An 18,656-nucleotide genomic window follows, 5' to 3' on the forward strand; every position below is an offset into this window, starting at 1 on the left:
CTCTACTCTTCAACTAAAGCCTCATAGTACTATCCTGCAAAAACATACATCAACAAAGTGCTACAAACTTCATTATATTGCTCAGGTCCTCACTGCAATCCTGTTCTTCTCAATCTCCCTTTGAATCTGAATTTAGTCTTGCACAGTGCAATCTGCTCTCAGGGTTCAAGCTCCAGGCACATTTTTAGCACATAATGTCTATTTATAACAGTTTAAAGTCAATGATGAAGTCAATAAAGGGAATTAATCCTGAAAAGGGTGCTTTGTGACATTTAAAAAAAAACTAAACAAACCCTTTTGCTTTCATTACGAGTCTTACCTGACACTTTAAGTTGACTTTCATTTTCTTGCTGAATGGAGAGGTCAGATTGTTTGTTTCCTACTTCCTGCCTATCCTGCCAAAAGTGCTGCAAAGCTTGTGGAACTTCCAGGAGTTTGACCAGGCATAACTACTCATGTGACAGGATATCCATCTGTCTGATTAAAAAGGGAAGGCACTGAGTCTCTAGATCACTGTTGCTCCATGTCACACACCTTTGCATACACCAGACCCCTTTGCTCATAACGGGAAATCTCTGCTACAGCCTCGTCCAACAGTAACTGCAAACTACACAAGGATAATGTTGCCCTGTTTAAATTTTGCTGTGGTCCTCTGTGTCCTTCAAGTCCTCTGCATCACCGCTGATATAGGTATGTAACACAGAAACATTTTTTGTTGGTTAATACACTTGTGGCTTCATTTGAAAAACATATGCCATGTGAATGTGTTGCTGAATTTTCTTTTTGCTCTGCTCCAGACACAAGTAGCTTCCTGATTTTCAATGAAGATCACAACAAGTGTGTAAAGGTAGAGAGTGCCAGCTTTATAACAGTGGCTGCTTGTGATCCTCATGCCAAAGATCAACAGTTCCGATGGGTCTCTGAGTCTCGTCTCCTCAGTTTGTCCCTCAAGCTGTGTTTGGGTACTACAGCGATAAAAGACTGGGTGAAGGTGCAACTCATGGAATGTGATGAGAGCAATGACCTCCAGCATTGGCAGTGTAAGAACGATACCCTCTTTGGCCTAAAAGACCAGGACCTGCACTTAAACTGGGGCAACCGCAATGAGAAAAGCGTCATGATCTACAAAGGTTCCGGGATGTGGAGTCGCTGGAGGATATATGGCACTCAGGGGGACCTCTGTTCAAAGGGATATCAAGGTAAATGGTAAATGGTAAATGGCCTGTATTTGTATAGCGCTTTACTAGTCCCTAAGGACCCCAAAGCGCTTTACACATCCAGTCATGCACCCATTCACACACACATTCACACACTGGTGATAGCCACAGCCACCCAGGGGTGCACTGACAGAGGCGAGGTAGGAATGATGGGTACAAGAGCCTACAAATATAACTAAACTTGAGTGTGCTTTAGCTTTGTAGAAAGTTTAGAAATGTGTTTTAGAAGGTCCATGAACAGTGCATGCTTTAAAGCTGTTGTTTTTAGGAATTTGTAAAGAACAATAAAATTGTTCTTACTTCCATTAAAATTATGAATGCAAAATATTATAATCTGTACAAAGTAAACTAGGTTATAAAAGTGCTATGGCTACAGATGAAATTACATTTACCATCTAAATATCTTAAAGTATTTGGAAGGTTTTTTTTTTTTTTTTATCTGATCTGAGTACAAAACTTGGCTTGGCTATAATAATATTTATTGTGGATTTTGTAGTTGTCTATGGAAAGTAACATAGTTCTTATTCTTTCCCCCTTCTTTTTAAATATTTGGACAGAGTATGAATGTTTTAGCATGTGTTAGAATATGTCATTGTTTGGAGTGTAGCATTTGAGGATTTAAGCATTACGAAATTATGTTTTAAACTGCAGGTATAATTTTTAGAAAGATTTTCTTGGACTAGAAGGGAGCTGGTTACAGCATAGCTGTAGAGAAACTTCCTGTTCTTACTAAAAGTGAGCACAGTCAGGGATCGCTGGTGAGACTGCATAATTGTTAGTGCAGCACTGATAATAAGCAGTGCTTATGAAGGCACTCTCTATGCACAGCATGGACAGTAAGTCTCAACTGTATACCTAGAATCCATCATGGATAGGTGAAAAACCCACACTTTTTTAAAGCTTGGTAACTCAAACAACCAAAAGCTGTATTAAGTTTTAACTCATCACATTCAGGTCAAGCTAAAACTTTAGACTCATTTATCACACCTGATAACCTATTTGCAAAGTACAAGTATGAGTTTGCATACTTTAATGTACTTCTGGTTTTGAGTGATTTGCAGTGATTCTTACTTGCCATTTGCAACTTTTGCAGCACTTCCCAACATTCTGGAGTGTTTTGGGAAAAAACCCTTTTCATCATGGGAACATGTCCATTACAAGCACAAGTCCATTTTCTAAATTTAAATGAATGACCTTAACCAGGGCAAGAAACCAAACAGTACTCCTTCTCGCCCAGCATCAGTAAATAAACTTGAGGGTAAATTGGCTGAAATCAATTCAATGAAGTTCTAAAAGCTTAAGAAAAGAACTCTAAGAAGTTGGGAGGTAAGCTCTCATAATTATCAATCACATGCTGGTGAAATGATTGCACGTCTCCATTATTTGTGTCTCCGCAGAGACATTCACACTAGGAGGAAATGCTTTTGGAGCCGCTTGTCAGTTCCCTTTTAAGTTCCACGAGAAGTGGTACGCCGAATGCACTAAAGACGGTCGTACGGATGGACAGCTGTGGTGTGCCACAGAGAGAGATTATGATAAAGTGGGGAAATGGGGATTTTGTCCAACCAGAGGTAAGGAATGAAAAATCTCTTTAACCTGAAAGATGGTTACAGATGATTCAGTCCACTTTACATCTATAATATGAAGACAGAAATCCCTCGATGGTTACTTTTATCAAATCATGCACAAAAATTTTGTTTTTATGAAGAATTCAGTGCTGGAGGCCCGTTTTCTGACCCTCTCTCACCTCTTCCTCTCATGGACTGTCAACACAGCACTGTCCTCTGTTTCCTCTTTTCACAGGCTTACGTTTCCCCTGGCACTGCTCTTAAACTGAGGCAGGAAAGCAACAGCAAAATAAAGGGATCTCCCTTTACCAGACTGTTTTATAAAGTCAGAGTTCCGTCCCATCTAAGGCTGTAGAAGATGTTTCTTAAATTACATACTTTATATAATTCCTTTCTTTAAGTTCTTTAAATTCTTATTGATACTTTCTGTTCCTGTGTATCAGCTATTCCCAAAGTTAAGACTGCTGTGGCCCACTTAAAAACCACAGACTCCCATTGGGCCCACCCAATCCTTAATCTTTCTTCTAGTCAAAATACAAGAAAAATCAGTGTATTTCTTTGAAAATGTTATTCAAAAAGCATAAACAACACAGGCTGTTGGCTATAAATCGCTAATGTTACCCAATCAGTGTTAAGGCCCACCTGCCACAAACCTCTGTACTATAATATCACAAACTAATCACCTCTTATTACTAGTTTTAATTAACTTTTTATATAAATAAATACATTTATATACATATGTAATTGCATATACTTGTAATTTCAAACTGAATTTCTCTTATTACTGCAGCACCACCTGCAGTACCTTCACAGCCCAGCAGGGGCCCCCCAGCTCACACTTCGGCAATCACTGTTATATATCAACATGTCATCAAAACAGACATGTTTTAAATTCTAATAGCACCCAATCTTCAGTCCATATTCAAACCATTCAGGGTAATAAAAAATGAATCCCTCACTGTGTACTGAAGTCAGGGAGCATTCAATTAATTTAACTTCCTGATGTAAATAATTTCCAGCTGTGTAATAATTTATAGCGCTTTGTGTCTTTGCCATAATCTAGCATCCTCCAACTGGATCGCTGACCCAGTCACAGGGGTTCAGTATCAATTAAACGCTCAGTCAGTGTTGACTTGGTATCAGGCCAGGAAGAGCTGCCAGCAGCAGGGAGCCGACCTCCTCAGCATCGTAGAGCTGCATGAGCAGTCATACATTTCAGGTACATAATCAGCCTTGTATCATCTATGTTATATTGCTGATGATACATTAATTTCAAATGCATGTTTTGACACAGGGTTAGCAAATGATTTGGGCTCATCTCTGTGGATTGGGCTGAACAGCTTGGATTTTGAGAGTGGATGGCAGTGGAGCAACGGAAATCCTTTCAGATATTTAAACTGGGCCCCAGGTTAGTATGTCTTGGTATATGTCATGGAATTATGTGAGTTTTTTAAATACCTGGAGAACTTTTAAAATTTAGCATTACCTAACCTGTGCTTCCCACAGGTCATCCATCATCAAACCCTGGGCTAAACTGTGCAACCCTAAATGCTGCAAAGGCCTCAAAGTGGGAGAGCAGCGTGTGCAGCAAGAAACTTGGTTACATTTGTCGTAAAGGAAACGCTACCAGTCTGCCCCCACCATCGAGTAAATCTCAGTTTGTTATGAGTCCATATCTTTGCAAAACAAACCTACAAAGACTATGTTCTTAGCCCTTTTGGTCTCTATCCACAGCCAAACAGCCTGGCTTTTGCCCCAATCACTGGGTTCACTATGCAGGAAACTGCTACTATCTGGTGAGGACTGCAGAGATGTGGAGTAATGCTTTAGCTGCATGCCGCAAAGAAGGAGGAGATCTTGCCAGCATACATAACATAGAGGAGCAGAGCTTCATTATTTCTCAGTCTGGATACAGTAAGTGTGCAAGAAGATAACAACAAATAACAATATCCTGCTAAAGTACTGAAATATCAGAAAGTAAGTACTCTATCGTGACATGGAATAGGCCTACCTATTACCTACCTACATATAAATTAAAAGAAATAATTTTACATTTCGAGAAAATATGAAACTAGCCTTGAGCCAATTAGCTTAGCATAGCATTAGCTAGGTTGTACAGTACGAGCTTTGTAACAACCTATACCTGGCAGCACCTGCAAACCAGACTAAATAAATAAATTTGTCATGTTCATTAAACAATGCTATTATAAAAACAGCCTGAAAGAGTAAGGAGACATATATGACCACTTTCCGTCTCTCTGTATTTCAAACCTCAGTGCCGACAGATGTGCTCTGGATTGGCATGAATGACCAAAAGAACCAGATGCTCTTTGAATGGTCCGATCACTCATATGTCACCTTTACCCAGTGGCAGAGTGATGAGCCCTCTCATCTCACCAGCTTCCAAGAGGACTGTGTCCTGATTCAAGGAAAGGTAGCACAAATTCTTGCTAAATGACAATCAATATTGTTATAAAGCTACTACTCTAAGACCCCTCTGTATTTCTTATACAGGATGGTAAGTGGGCAGATCATACGTGTGAGAAGTTGCATGGATATATGTGCAAGAAGAAGGCCTCAGCTAAACCAATTGGAGGCAGTCTAGCAGAAGTCAACAAAGGGTGCACGCTTGTGAGTTATGTCCTCTTCTTTAAATACAGGTGTAATTTAACAGAAAAGCCTTTATTCATCATTTTTTCTCCTTTTTTAAGGGATCAATCAGGTTTGGTTCATACTGTTATAACATTGGAGCTGAGAAAAAAACCTTTGAAGAGGTAAAGCAGGCATGCTCAGGGGCTGGTGCGAACCTGGTGGATGTGTCTGATAGGTATATTTCACGTTTAAATGTTTTTATAATAGTTCAAATACCAAAAATCCATCCATTTTATTCAGCTTATCCGGGGCAGCAGCCCAAGCAGAGAAACCCAGACCTCCCTCCTCCAGCTTGTCCGGGCGAACAACAAAGCATTCCCAGGTCACCCGAGAGATATAATCTCTCCAGCGTGTCCTGGTTCTGCCCCGGGGCTTCTTCCTGGTGGGACATGCCCATAAAACCTCACTCAGGAGGCGCCTAGGAGGCATCCTTGTCAGGTGCCCGAATCACCTCAGCTGGCTTCTTTCGATCTCGAGGAGAAGCGGCTCTACCCTGAGCCCCTCCCGAATGGCCGAATTTCTCACCCAATCTCTAAGGGAGAGGCCAGTCACCCTTTGGAAGAAGCCCACTTCTGCTGCTTGTATCCGAGATCTCGTTCTTTCAGTCACTACCTGCAGCTCGTGACCATAGGTGTGGGTAGGGACGTAGATCGACCGGAAAATTGAGAGCTTTGCTTTTACACTCATCTCTCTCTTCACCACAACAGACCGGTACAGTGTCTGCATCACTGTGGCCGCTGCACCAATCCCTCTGTCAATCTCCCACTCCCTTCTCCCGTCACTTGTGAACAAACCCCGAGATACTTAAACTCCTCCACTTGGGGCAGGAACTCGTCCCTAACCCGGAGTGGGCACTCCACCCTTTTCCGGCTGAGGACCATGGCCTCAGATTTGGAGGTGCTGATTCTCATTCCCACTGCTTCACACTCGGCTGCGAATCGTTCCAAGGTGAGCTGGAACCCCATCACCAGATGAAGCCAACAGAATCACATCATCTGCAAAAAGCAGAGATGAGATCCTGAGACCACCCAAGTGAAAGCCTTCCACCACTTGGCTGCGCCTAGAAATTCTGTCCATAAAAATAATGAACAGAATTGCTGACAAAGGGCAGTCCTGGCTGAGCACATCACCCACCAGGAACGAGTCCGACTTATTGCCGGCTGTGCAGACCAAGTTCTTGCAACGGTTGTATAAGGACTGAATGGCCTGTAGCAATGGGCCAGGCACCCCATACTCCTGGACCACCACCCACAGGACCCCCCAGGAGCACCACAGGGGTGTGTCCTCTCGCCACTGCTCTACTCCCTCTACACTTCAGACTGTGTGGCCACCCACGGCTCCAACACCATTGTGAAGTTTGCTGACGACACAGTGGTGTTGGGTGCCATCTCCAACAGCGATGAGGCGGCCTACATGGACGAAGTGAAGAATCTGGCATCATGGTGCCAGGACAACCACCTCCAGCTGAACGTCAGCAAGACCAAGGAGCTGGTGGTGGACTTCAGAAGGAGTCAGCACAGAGACTACAAGCCCATTATCATTAATGGAGCTCCAGTAGAGAGGGTGCAGTCCTTTAAGTATCTTGGCGTCCACATCTCCTCAGACCTGACATGGGCTGCCCACATTCAGGCCCAGACCAAAAAGGCTAGGCAGCGCCTGTATCACCTACGACAACTGAGGAAGTTCAGGGTCTCTCCAAAGATCCTCAGGATCTTCTATACAGGCGCTGTGGAGAGCATCCTCACACAGAACATGACATCGTGGTTTGGAAACAGCTGTGTGAAGGACCAAAAAGCTCTCCAGAGAGTGATCCGTACAGCAGAACGCTGCTGCAGGATTGCTCTCCCCCCGCTTCAGGACACCTACACCAGGAGATGCCGGACTAGAGCAATGCAGATACTGAAGGACCCGTCCCATCCTGGCAACAAACTGTTCCAACTTCTACAATCTGGTAGAAGGTTCCGCATCATCCGGGCAAGGACAGAGAGACTCAAGAGGAGCTTCTGCACAATAATGTTTAATATTAAGTATTTAGTGTTATATTCCCATATATCATTGTGATGTTGTTTATTCTATTACTCTCGTTTTCTTCTGCTTGTTTTCTTTTTTCTTTCTCAACAGGTGATCCAGGTGATCGATATATGTATTTTTTGTCTGCTTATTTTGTTGGTTTTTGTTTTTTGCCCTTTATCCCCGTCCCTCTTCTCCGCTGTTTTTTTTTTGTTTTGTTTTGTTTTGTTTTTTCCCCCCTCTTTCTTTCTCCCTTTTCTTCTCCCCTGTCCCGTATCTAGCAAGTAAAAAAAATAAAATAAAATAAAATAAACAATAAAAGGTAAATCAAATGGACCATTACGGCAAGGCTGGGATGGTCCATTTGGTAAAGTAAATCCGTTGGGCATCTTTCTTCGCCTTTAGACAACAATTCTGATGGCAAAAGAACCAAACGGGACAAGTTTAAAAAAAAAAAAAAAAAGAGGAGCTTCTATCCTCAAGCCATCCGGGCCCTAAACCAAACCCCCCCCCCCCTCCCCCACACACACACACCCGCCCTCTCACATCATCTATAATTGACTGAGACTCTCCTCCAGACACTCAATTCCTTTAACTTTAAATATGTTTATATTGTCCATTCTGTAAAATAGTCAGATGTCTATTCATATTAATGTACAGAATTCACCTGCTTGCTGCTACTACTGCACATTCACCCAATGTATATACTATATATATATATATATTTATAATGTTATTCCTCTACCCCCCCCCCCCCCCCCCTTTTTTTTTTGCACATGTTGAGGAGCGTGTCAGGATACATTTCACTGTGTGTTATACTTGTATAACTATGCATGTGACAAATAAAGAACCTTGAACCTTGAGGGACACGGTCGAATGCCTTTCCCAAGGAGGCTGAGGACTGTGATTCCCCTGTAGTTGGAACACACCCTCCGGTCCCCTTTCTTAAAGATGGGAAGCACCACCCCGGTCTGCCAGTCCAGGGGTACTGCCCCTGATCTCCACGCAACATTGTAGAGGCAAGTCAACCAAGAAAGCCATACAACATCCAGAGCCTTCAGAAACTCGGGGCGGACCTCATCCACCCCAGGGGCTCTGCCACCAAGGAGTTGTTTAACTGCCTCAGTGACCTCGCCCCCAGAGATTGGCTGGTCATTCCCTTCATCCCCAGACTCTGCTTTCTCCACGGAAGACGTGCCAGTGGGATTAAGGAAGTCCTCAAAGTATTGCTTCCACCACCTGACAATTTTCTCAGTCGAAGTCAGCAGCATTCCACCCACACTATACACAGTGCAGGTAGAACACCGTTTTCTCCTCCTGAGTCGCCTGATGGTTTGCCAAAATCTCTTCGAGGGAGTCTGAAAGTCTTTTTCCATGGCCTCTCCGAATTCCTCTCACACCCGAGTTTTTGCTCCAGCCACCACCCGCTGAAGTCCAATAACAAAACACGTGACTTGAGCATTGAAGTCTCCCAGTAGAACAACAGAGTCCCCAGGAGGACCACCCTCCAGTACCCCACCCAGGGACTCCAAGAAGGCTGGGTACTCTGAACTGCCACTCGGCGCATAAGCGCAGACGACGATCAGGACTCGTTCCCCGACCTGGAGGCGAAGGGAACAAACCCTCTCATCCACTGGGAGAAACCCCAACATACCGGCAGCAAGCCGAGGGGATACCAAGATACCCGCCCTGGCACGCCACCTCTCACCAGGGGCAACTCCAGACTGAGACAGAGTCCAGCCCCTCTCCAGGAGGCTAGTTCCAGAGCCCAAGGTGTGCGTTGATGTGAGCCTGACTATATCTAACCGGTACCTCTCAACCACACGCACTAACTCAGCCTCCTTCCCCACCAGAGAGGTGAAATTCCGTGTACCAATTGCCAGTCTTGGTAGCCGGGGATCGGTCCTCCGCTCCTGGCCGCCACCCGGCTCACAATGCACCCGGCCCCTACTGGGCCTGCACCACCTTTGCTTTTTGTTCTATTGGTGGACCATACATTTTCAATATTGTGCAATAATTTTCATTTACGTAGTCATTAGAAGTTTAAACTAGATTAAAATTGGATTGCACAGCCCTCGCTCATATCATTGCTCAATTCTTGAGGAACATGGTTTCAGTTCTTTCTTCAGTTTTTTTTTGTTGTTTTTTTATAGGGATGCAAAAGAAATCACTGGACAAGGGTAGCTTTACTAGAGCTCTGATCACTTGATCGTGATCGCCTACTTTTACATAAAAATCCTTTAATATTAGAGCCTTCATCAGACTAGTATGGACAGTACTGAACCATGACATGAAAATTTGTATGTCTGTTTTGGACTTTACAACTATTCCACACTTAATTCTAATGCAGAAATAACACACATATGCCAAACTTTGTGTTTTCATGCAGATATGAGAATGCTTTTCTGGTCAGTTTGGTGGGCTTGAGACCAGAGAAGTACTTCTGGACAGGTTTATCCAACACAGAAGACAGAAACATGTTCAAATGGACGACTGAAAGAGCAGTCACGTTCACTAATTTCAATGTGGGAATGCCAGGTACACCCTTTAACCTTATACACTCTTTAACTTATTATAATCCAGAGTCAGTTTTGATGTGTGTTTGGCATCACGGTCCTGTTGCAATACCCATTTGTGTCCAAGTTTGTGTCCATCTAGCCAATGATTTAAGGAGAAGTTGTAGAATTTAGAAGAATTCACCCTTTGTGTAATGTAGCAGAACCATTGTCAGCAAAACAGTCCCAGAGCATATTGCTACCACCACCATGCTTGGCAGTTGATACAGTGTTCTTAATTTACTCCTCACCTTTACTCCTATTATTTTGGCTAAAAACTAGACAGCTTCAAATTTCAGTCGCGCTTGAAGGTGCTGATTTTTGAAACTGGCTTCACTATTGACAGTGAAGCTGGGATTACAGCAGTTTCCAGTTCATGTCAAGATTCAGTCTTGGTGGTTCCTAGCTTGTTCCTGAACTAACTAAATTTCCTCTCATCTGAGGGAGAAAGTTAGGGTCTTCTTCCAGATTTTGGCAATGTGGTGACACAGCTGAGTAACTTGTACTTAAGCTAAATCATTTAAACTGATAATCTCGGAATCTGCAGTTGTTTAGAGACAGACCTTCCCAATCTACAGTTCTCCTTCTTTACTTCACTTGGTCTTTGCCATTGTTCTGAGTATGCTGTCATGATCATCATTGTCGTGTAATTCATGATCACTAATGATAAGTTATGCTCAATACAGTTTCTTTCATGTATTTGATTGAATCTAATCCGTATGCCTTTTACCTTACTCGAATAAAAGACAGAAAACAAGGATGTGTTGCCATGACAACTGGAGTTTTAGCTGGACTATGGGATGTTGTCAGCTGCAATAACAAGGAGAAGTATATTTGCAAGAAACGTGCTGAGGGTGTGCAGACGACAACAGCTCCACCCACCACTCTGGCCGCGACCTGTGCTTCTCAGTGGACCCTGCTCGGCAAAGGGAACAAATGTTTCAAAGTAGGAGCACAAACTTAAGAACAATAACAAATTTGCGCCGTTTCAGTAATAAAACACTGGCTTATTTTCCCCTTTTTCACTCCTTAATAAAGGCGTACAAGAAACGTCAAGAGGAAAAGAAGACTTGGTCTGAAGCACGGGACTTCTGCAGGGCCATTGGCGGGGACCTCATAAGCTTACACAGTCATCAGGAATGGAGAGAGCTCAAGTATGTTTACTTGCACTAGCTAACAACTTGCATATCTCAGAATTCATACTGGATAAATCAACAAGTCAGATAATCAGTGCTGGTGTTTTTTACTTTCATACAGTGTCTACTACAGTGAAAAATTTTGGATAGGCCTCAGCTTACAGGGAACCAATGGAGGTTTTGTCTGGAGTGATGGATCGCCGGTACATAGCAATTCAGAACAATCAGGAAAAGCTTTAATTATTACTGCTCTCATTTCCTGCCTAATTATGTATCTTTCTAAAAACTTTGACCTAGTTTGACTTTGAGAACTGGGGCTATGGAGAACCAAATAACCACAATGACAACGAGCACTGTACAGAGATGGATTCTAACTTGAGAATGAGGTGGAATGATCGACACTGTGATGCCTACAATAGCTGGATTTGCCAGTTACGCAAAGGTAAGACAGGCTGATCATATCTTGGAATTTCAGCTCACACAGAGCCAAATTAAAGCTTGGTAATATTTGTGGGTCTCGTTTATTTATTGTCAGGTGTGACTCCCAACCCTGAGCCTGTGATATCTGTACAAGGTAGGTTTAATTATTGTTCCAGAGAAAAGTCTAGTTGCTTCAACAGATCTTTTTATTTCACTGAGAAATACAGTGTAGGTCAGTTGATTCACCATTTCTGTCTAGATTCAACGATGCCCTCTGCTATTACATTGATTGGTCTGAAATGTAAATGTATACCTCATTAATTCATTAATGGTTCTTGGAGGCTAAACCCTAAGGATTCTCTAATATTTCTGGCTTTTTTCTTTTCATAAGTCATCTTAAAGAATCACAAAGCTGCCTGCATGACTGAACTTCCAATGACTGTTTTTGTTTTCTTTGCAGAATACAACACCACAGACGATGGATGGCTTCTATACAACGACAGCCAGTATTACCTGAACATGAACAAACAGAGTATGGAAGCAGCCAGAGCCTATTGCAAAAAAAACTTTGGTGAACTTGTAGTCATCACAGGAGACAGCGAGAGAAAGTTCCTTTGGAAACAGGCAAGAAAATCAAATCAGCACCTTTGTGCATTTCTTTTAAAATTCCAAAATCCACTGAGTCTGTTCTTCCTTTTCCTCCTAATATAAAGTCGCATTTTATGTTTCAACAGATTTCTAGAGGAACACAAGGGCAGTACTACATCGGGCTGATAGTGAATTTAGATAAATCGTTTAGGTAAATCAAAATGCATTATTTACCAGAAAAACACTAGCACTACTTGTTTACAAACAACCTTCATCAAATGTTTAGGATTCTTGATAATTGTTAATTCTCTTCTTTTCATTTTAAGCTGGCTTGATGGCACCCCTGTAACTTACACCGCATGGGAACACAATGAGCCCAACTTTGCCAACAATGATGAAAACTGTGTCACTATGTACAACAGCATGGGTGAGTCTAATACAGAGAAAATCCATATTGTAATTTATGGTAAATGTTAGCTAAAAAAAATAACCCCTAAATCCCTTGAAATGATTTGAAATTTAATTAAATTCATAATTTTCTGTAAATTCTTCACATTTAGGGTACTGGAATGATATTAACTGTGGTATTGAGCTCCCTTCGATATGTAAGAGAAGCAACAGTTTTATTAATACAACAATGACCCCGACCACAGCTCCCAAAGGAGGATGTGCTCCAGAGTGGCTAGCTTTCCAAGGAAAGGTAAATATATATGTACTACACAGATTATTCCAGGTAAATGTATTTAATTAAACAAATAAATTAATTAATGAATAAATAAAAAGTATAGCAAAATATCCTGGCCAAGTTGATGTCTTCCCATTTGTTATTTCAGTATAAACGCCCTAATTAGATTTTATTTACACAGTGCTACAAATTTGTTGTGGGGAATAACAAAAACTGGCACGATGCCAGGACACATTGCATAAACCAGGGAGGAAATCTGCTTTCTATAACCAGTGAGAAAGAGCAAGGTCAGTGCAGTTCATGTTTAAACATATCGGTTGATTTTTATGTGTCACTAAATTACATTGCAATAATTCCTTTCTAGCTTTCCTAACAACACAGATGCTGAACTACAAGGAAGATTTTTGGATTGGTATGAATGATGTCAACTGGGACATGCGCTTTGTGTGGACAGATGGGAAAAGTATTTCATACACTAACTGGGCCTTAGGGGAGCCAGCATCAGCACCTCCAGGAAGATATTTTCATGAGGTTTTTCTGAGAATTTTTTCTGTCTCTCACATGCTTTAATTTAGTAAAGACATTGAATTAGACTGAGTGCTGCCTATCCAGACAGCTAATATTAAATAAACAGTTTAGTTTAACAGTATGGTACATGTATGTGCCCCAGATGGTCCCAGTCACCTTAGCACAGGATTAGGAAGAAGTCTAATATGATATTCAAAAGATCACTTTTAATCACTGAAATGGTAGTATTTCTTTGTTATCCCATCCTTCCAAGTCAAGGTTTGGTCTAAAGAACATATAAAATATTTAAAGTCTTTGTTTCATAATCGAAGGAATAATAGAAAGAAAAAAACAAGAGCAGCTATGTTTCCAGTTATCGAGTTCAGGATCCTATCCCAGCTGTCACAGGGTCAGAGGAGGGGCACACAGTGGCCTTTGCTGGGTGAACAGACACAGAGAGGTGGACATCCGTGCTCACAGCCAATTTAGAGTCATCAGTTAACCTAACCTGCCTGTAGAGCATGCAGGCAGACACAGCACCACTTGTAACTACTTTTAGTTAAATAAGTAAATCTGTAAACTTTTTTACTCCACCAGCCATTCTGCCTCCATCACACAGTGATTACACAGATTATGTGTGCATGCCCCAGTGGTAATATTTATGTAAGACAATAAGGCAAACATTTACTTACTCAAACCGTGTGTAAAAAGAAATGTCAGCATACTGTCATCATAATACGACCCATGGAAACAAACCTTTTTTTTCTGCTTGACAGTCCTATGACTGTGTGATCATGATAGGCACCAGTGCCAGAAAAACTGGATACTGGAAGGTGGATGATTGTCAGTCAGAATATGGCTTCATCTGTAAAAGAAAAATTGGTGAGTAATAAACTAACGAGGCTACACTATCAGTAAAGCATGCTGTTAAATTTGAAGGTGCTCTCTACTCTCCTTATTTTCTCTTATAGATACTGTTTATACAAATGTATTATGCAACTCACCTTGATGAGTCACAAGATCAAGCTTCAGACAACTTTTTTAACTCTTGGATCTGTGTGATGTCAGTGACTAACCCTAATATGGTCATGTTGCCTATGGCCACAATAGCCAAGGAGTTCAAACCTGTTGCTTGTAACAGTCAGCCAATCAGAACAATCGGTTTACAGTTAGCTTAACAATACCCAACATAAACAAAAATGATTTAGAAATTTAAATTATTTAAAAGTGTGACTTGTCATGAATTGATGAATGATGGTAGTTGAGAGGACGCTGAATCATGATGTTGAAACAGGCATTACAACAGAAATGCGTCCATTACACTGCAGAGCAGTACAGCGGCATGAAAAACAAAAGAAAAACACACAGAGAATGGCTAGGAGCCAAACAGGAAGCACAACCAGAAGCAAAACAGGTGATCTGACAAAAAAAGACAGGACTCTGTATACACAGGGGGCTGCTGAGGATGAAAAAAAGGTGGGAGAAGGTCAAAGCACAGGAGCAAGTAATCAAACACAAGTGAAAACAATGAGAGAAACAGGAGGGGTGAAAAAGTAAAGTGGAAAATAGTTACATTTTGTGTAATTGAACTTGTGTTACAGGGCCCTTACGTAGACATTTCTTGTGACTGTGATTACCAGCTTATGTGTGTCATTTACTCAGATTCACAAATTGCTGTCAAACCCACCACTGTGTCACCAAAGAACTTCTACAAGCTCGGCAATGACTCCTACAAAGTGGTGACCCAGAAAATGCGCTGGGATGAGGCCAGGAGGCAGTGCCAAGCAGATGATGCAGAGCTGGCTAGCATCCTGAGCCCTGTAGCACACGCATACGCCACCTTGCAGATTCTCAACCTCAACGAGCCTTTGTGGATTGGCCTCAACAGCAATGTGGTAGGGGTCTACCTGTTACATCTTATTGCTGGTTCAAGCAGGATTTCAAGTTGAGATTTTGACCTTGTTTCTAGCTCTGTGTCAGTTTTCAGCGATTTTATTTTTTCACAGACTGGTTTTCACTTCAAGTGGGTGGATAACTGGGCTCTGTCTTACACCAAATGGGGCAAAAATGAACCTAAAAATAACTACGCCTGTGTGTATGTAGATGTGGACAAAACATGGAAGACTGCACCATGTACCAATACCTATTATTCCCTTTGCAAAAAGTCACCAGGTGAGACATTCTCTCTTTTACACTTTGTACACACTCACTATGCATTGTTAGCAGGCAGCTCATAAGACTGGCATAAAACTTGCTCCTTCTTTTTCAGTTGTAGCTCCCACTGCTCCCCCACAGCTTCCTGGAGACTGTCCACAATCAACAAGCAGGAGAACATGGATACCTTTCAGAGGCCATTGTTATTCCTTCTTCAGCTCGGTGACCAACGACTGGGCCCACGCCTCAATTGAATGTATAAAAATGGGTAAGTTACAAATAATTCAACGTAAACAGAGAATTATGTCTATGTTTATGACCTTTAACATTTAACTGTTGTACCATGTTTATCAGGTGCTTCTCTAGTAAGTGTTCAGGACCCTATTGAGAGTAAATTCATAGAAGAGAATGTGGAGATTCTCCAGGACAGTGCCAAAACCTTTTGGATTGGCATGTACAAGACCCATGAAGGTGAGGTTAAATTCAGCATAATATATACATGTATATACACACCGACACACTGGATATGTATTGGATATGTGTTGATAAATTAACATGTGTCTCTGCTTCAGACAAGTGGATGTGGATCGATAACAGCCCTTTGGACTATACCAACTGGAAATCAGGAATGCCACAGTCAGAGCCGTGTGTGTACATCAGTTCTTACACTGGTCAGTGGAGTACGACATACTGCGGCAGGTCATTTTCTTACATCTGCAAAACACCAAAAGGTAACTTAAATAAGCTTTTTTTTAAAAAATAATAATAATTCAAATAAGCCTTGTATGTATGTATTTATTTATTTACTGTTTTATCATTTTTAGTTATTAAACCTACAGAAAAGCCTCCATTTGTTGGTAAGTTGTTAAAAATATATAACATATATATTTTTAAATTTTTCAAATCTGAGTAATTTCAATGCTCCAACACTATGTTTTTGCCTCCTCAGCCCACGTCGTCCAGGAAACTACACACGGGTCTGCTGGCATCATTGTGGCTATAGTATTAATTATAATCGCCATAGTTGGACTTGGTGCCTTCCTCCTGTTCCGTAAAAGGATACCTAGGATACCTGCCCCCACCCTGGGAGAATCCACCTTTGACAACAAGTTATACTTCAACAATCCAAACCGAGCAGCGGTGGACACCAAAGGGCTGGTTGAGAACATCGAGCAGAATGAGCAAGCATAGAAAGGCAGGAGAGGATTGGCAATCAACCCCATGAAAATTAGATTTCTGTCTTTATTTCATGCTTATATTGTGGATCACTTCTCTGGAAACTGGAATTGTTTGGTGTTTTGTTTTGTTTTGTTTAGGAATTTGTACAATTTGTATCAAAAATAGAGATTACAAATTATTGGGTTTTTGCTTTTTCATGATAATGTGATATGTGAAATGTGTACAGATTTTTTGGTGTTTTTTTTTACTTTTATAATCAACATAAAGAATGATGAGAATGACAAAAAGTGAATGTGATTTTTAGTGCAATTTGACAAATCTAAGTTGGAATACTCTCTGCGTCCATTTTATGGCATTTAAATTAAAAAAATATCAAAGCATGAAAATTGTTTTCCATTTTTTTGCTTTTACATGAATGAATAGAAACATAATAATTATATTCAGCCATGATATACATGAAGACTGGGCTGGTTTCCACTAAGTTATGGTAATCATCAACATGGGAATCCAATGCCATTGCAGGTAACATGCATAGTTTCCACTGTGATGTTTATGTAACCATGTATAGAAAGGAAAGAAAGAGAGGTCATTCTCCATCAGGTGCAGAGCAGCTAATCATCTGATGACATGGAGGTGGTAAGTAAAGGAGGACAAAAAAACATTTTATTTATAAAACCACTCCAGGGTGTTCAGGATAACAAAAACCTAAAAGCATGCAGAGGAAAGTAGCAGTCCACAGTATATTAAGCCTACAGTCACCATGGTCTTAAGCTAAGTGCTCAATAAACCATTGGAATAATAAGTCTTTCATTACTATTGCCTCAATATGAATCACCTGTTGATGGGTCCAACTCCATGGCCATGCCTGGCAAAGACTTCAATAAACCCGCTGGACGTCATGGGAAACTATGATGGAGGGCATATTTTTTGGAGCTTTAATTGCAATTTTACAACTTTCACATACATCAGTTCTTACACTGGTATAAATCCCCATTTATACTGATGGGGATCTCTCCCATTGCCATTCATATTACACCAAATTAAGTAAGTAATAGATAAACTGTTAAATAACAGAAAAGTCACAGATATTTTCTGTGAATTGACAAAAATCTTGTTATTGGTCCTACAGATACCAGGCTGGGTCTGACCCTCCACTCTCCTACCATTACGAGAGGTGCCGCCAGTCTTACCCTGGCACAGATTCCCATGGCAGTACTGAGAATTCTGGCAAACAATCTATACCGTCCACAATAATAGTACAAACCTGCACAAACCCGCAAGCCCACCTGTGTTGGTGCCACTGCGAATACTGTTGCACCAGTCTGGGTCAATGGCTCCATAGTTAACTCATGCTGAGTTCCTGGTGAAATTAAAACAGGTGTACTCACGTTCCGTGGGGGAAAAGGGACCAGTTACAGTGTTATTGTCTATGGGTGGTAAAAGACCAGCTACAGTTAGTGGGGGTTAGTGGGGGTTGCCTGTTTAGTTAAGTTGAGCATGCCGTTGAACCCCCATTCATCCTCTGGATACAGAGGGGCAGATTCAGTGTACAGATGTGGTCTAGCAGCTGCACAAGCCACACAGTCCCCCACCTGCTGTTCTCAGGCAGTCTAGCCATGCAGTCTAGGCGGAGAGTAGTATCTCTATAACCTGTGGCTCTCTCAATCACGTCTAATGGTTTCAACTGAGTGTAGTCTACTGTGACTACCTTACCTCGTCCCGGGTATTCTTCTGGCCCTGAGGGTGTTGGGGCTGGAGAGAAGGTACCCGCTGGTCCAGGGCTCGGTTTCGGTGGGAGCATTTTAAAATTCACCTTCACGAGACCGTATGGCTCTGCACCTATAGCATCAACTCCCAGAACTATGTAAAGCGGGGAGTTTGGTTTATAACTTGAGGGACTCTGTCCCCAGCCTCCTATGGACATGGTTATAGGATTCTGAGACGGGTTAAAATCCCTCTGGACCTTAAATTTTGACCACATCATC

General features: G+C 41.7%; 1 protein-coding gene across 1 annotated transcript; it reads left to right on the top strand.

Annotated features, from left to right (window-relative positions):
• Window positions 1–533: 533 nt before the first annotated feature.
• On the top strand, window positions 534–17,035 carry mrc1a (mannose receptor, C type 1a). The gene is made up of 30 exons (XM_063483456.1): window positions 534–690; window positions 798–1,199; window positions 2,615–2,788; window positions 3,849–4,004; window positions 4,080–4,193; window positions 4,292–4,432; window positions 4,520–4,699; window positions 5,062–5,219; window positions 5,300–5,416; window positions 5,497–5,612; window positions 9,837–9,985; window positions 10,749–10,948; window positions 11,041–11,156; window positions 11,260–11,341; window positions 11,436–11,580; window positions 11,674–11,712; window positions 12,019–12,182; window positions 12,293–12,357; window positions 12,473–12,573; window positions 12,707–12,846; window positions 13,013–13,118; window positions 13,196–13,362; window positions 14,115–14,220; window positions 15,001–15,233; window positions 15,345–15,510; window positions 15,608–15,760; window positions 15,847–15,963; window positions 16,065–16,223; window positions 16,317–16,349; window positions 16,442–17,035. Exons 1-30 carry the CDS (start codon window positions 621–623, stop codon window positions 16,681–16,683), a joined length of 4,311 nt encoding a protein of 1,436 aa, XP_063339526.1. The 5' UTR covers window positions 534–620; the 3' UTR covers window positions 16,684–17,035.
• Window positions 17,036–18,656: the final 1,621 nt, after the last annotated feature.

The sequence above is a fragment of the Pelmatolapia mariae genome, linkage group LG9, assembly GCF_036321145.2.
Source record: "Pelmatolapia mariae isolate MD_Pm_ZW linkage group LG9, Pm_UMD_F_2, whole genome shotgun sequence".
Taxonomy (NCBI): domain Eukaryota; kingdom Metazoa; phylum Chordata; class Actinopteri; order Cichliformes; family Cichlidae; genus Pelmatolapia; species Pelmatolapia mariae.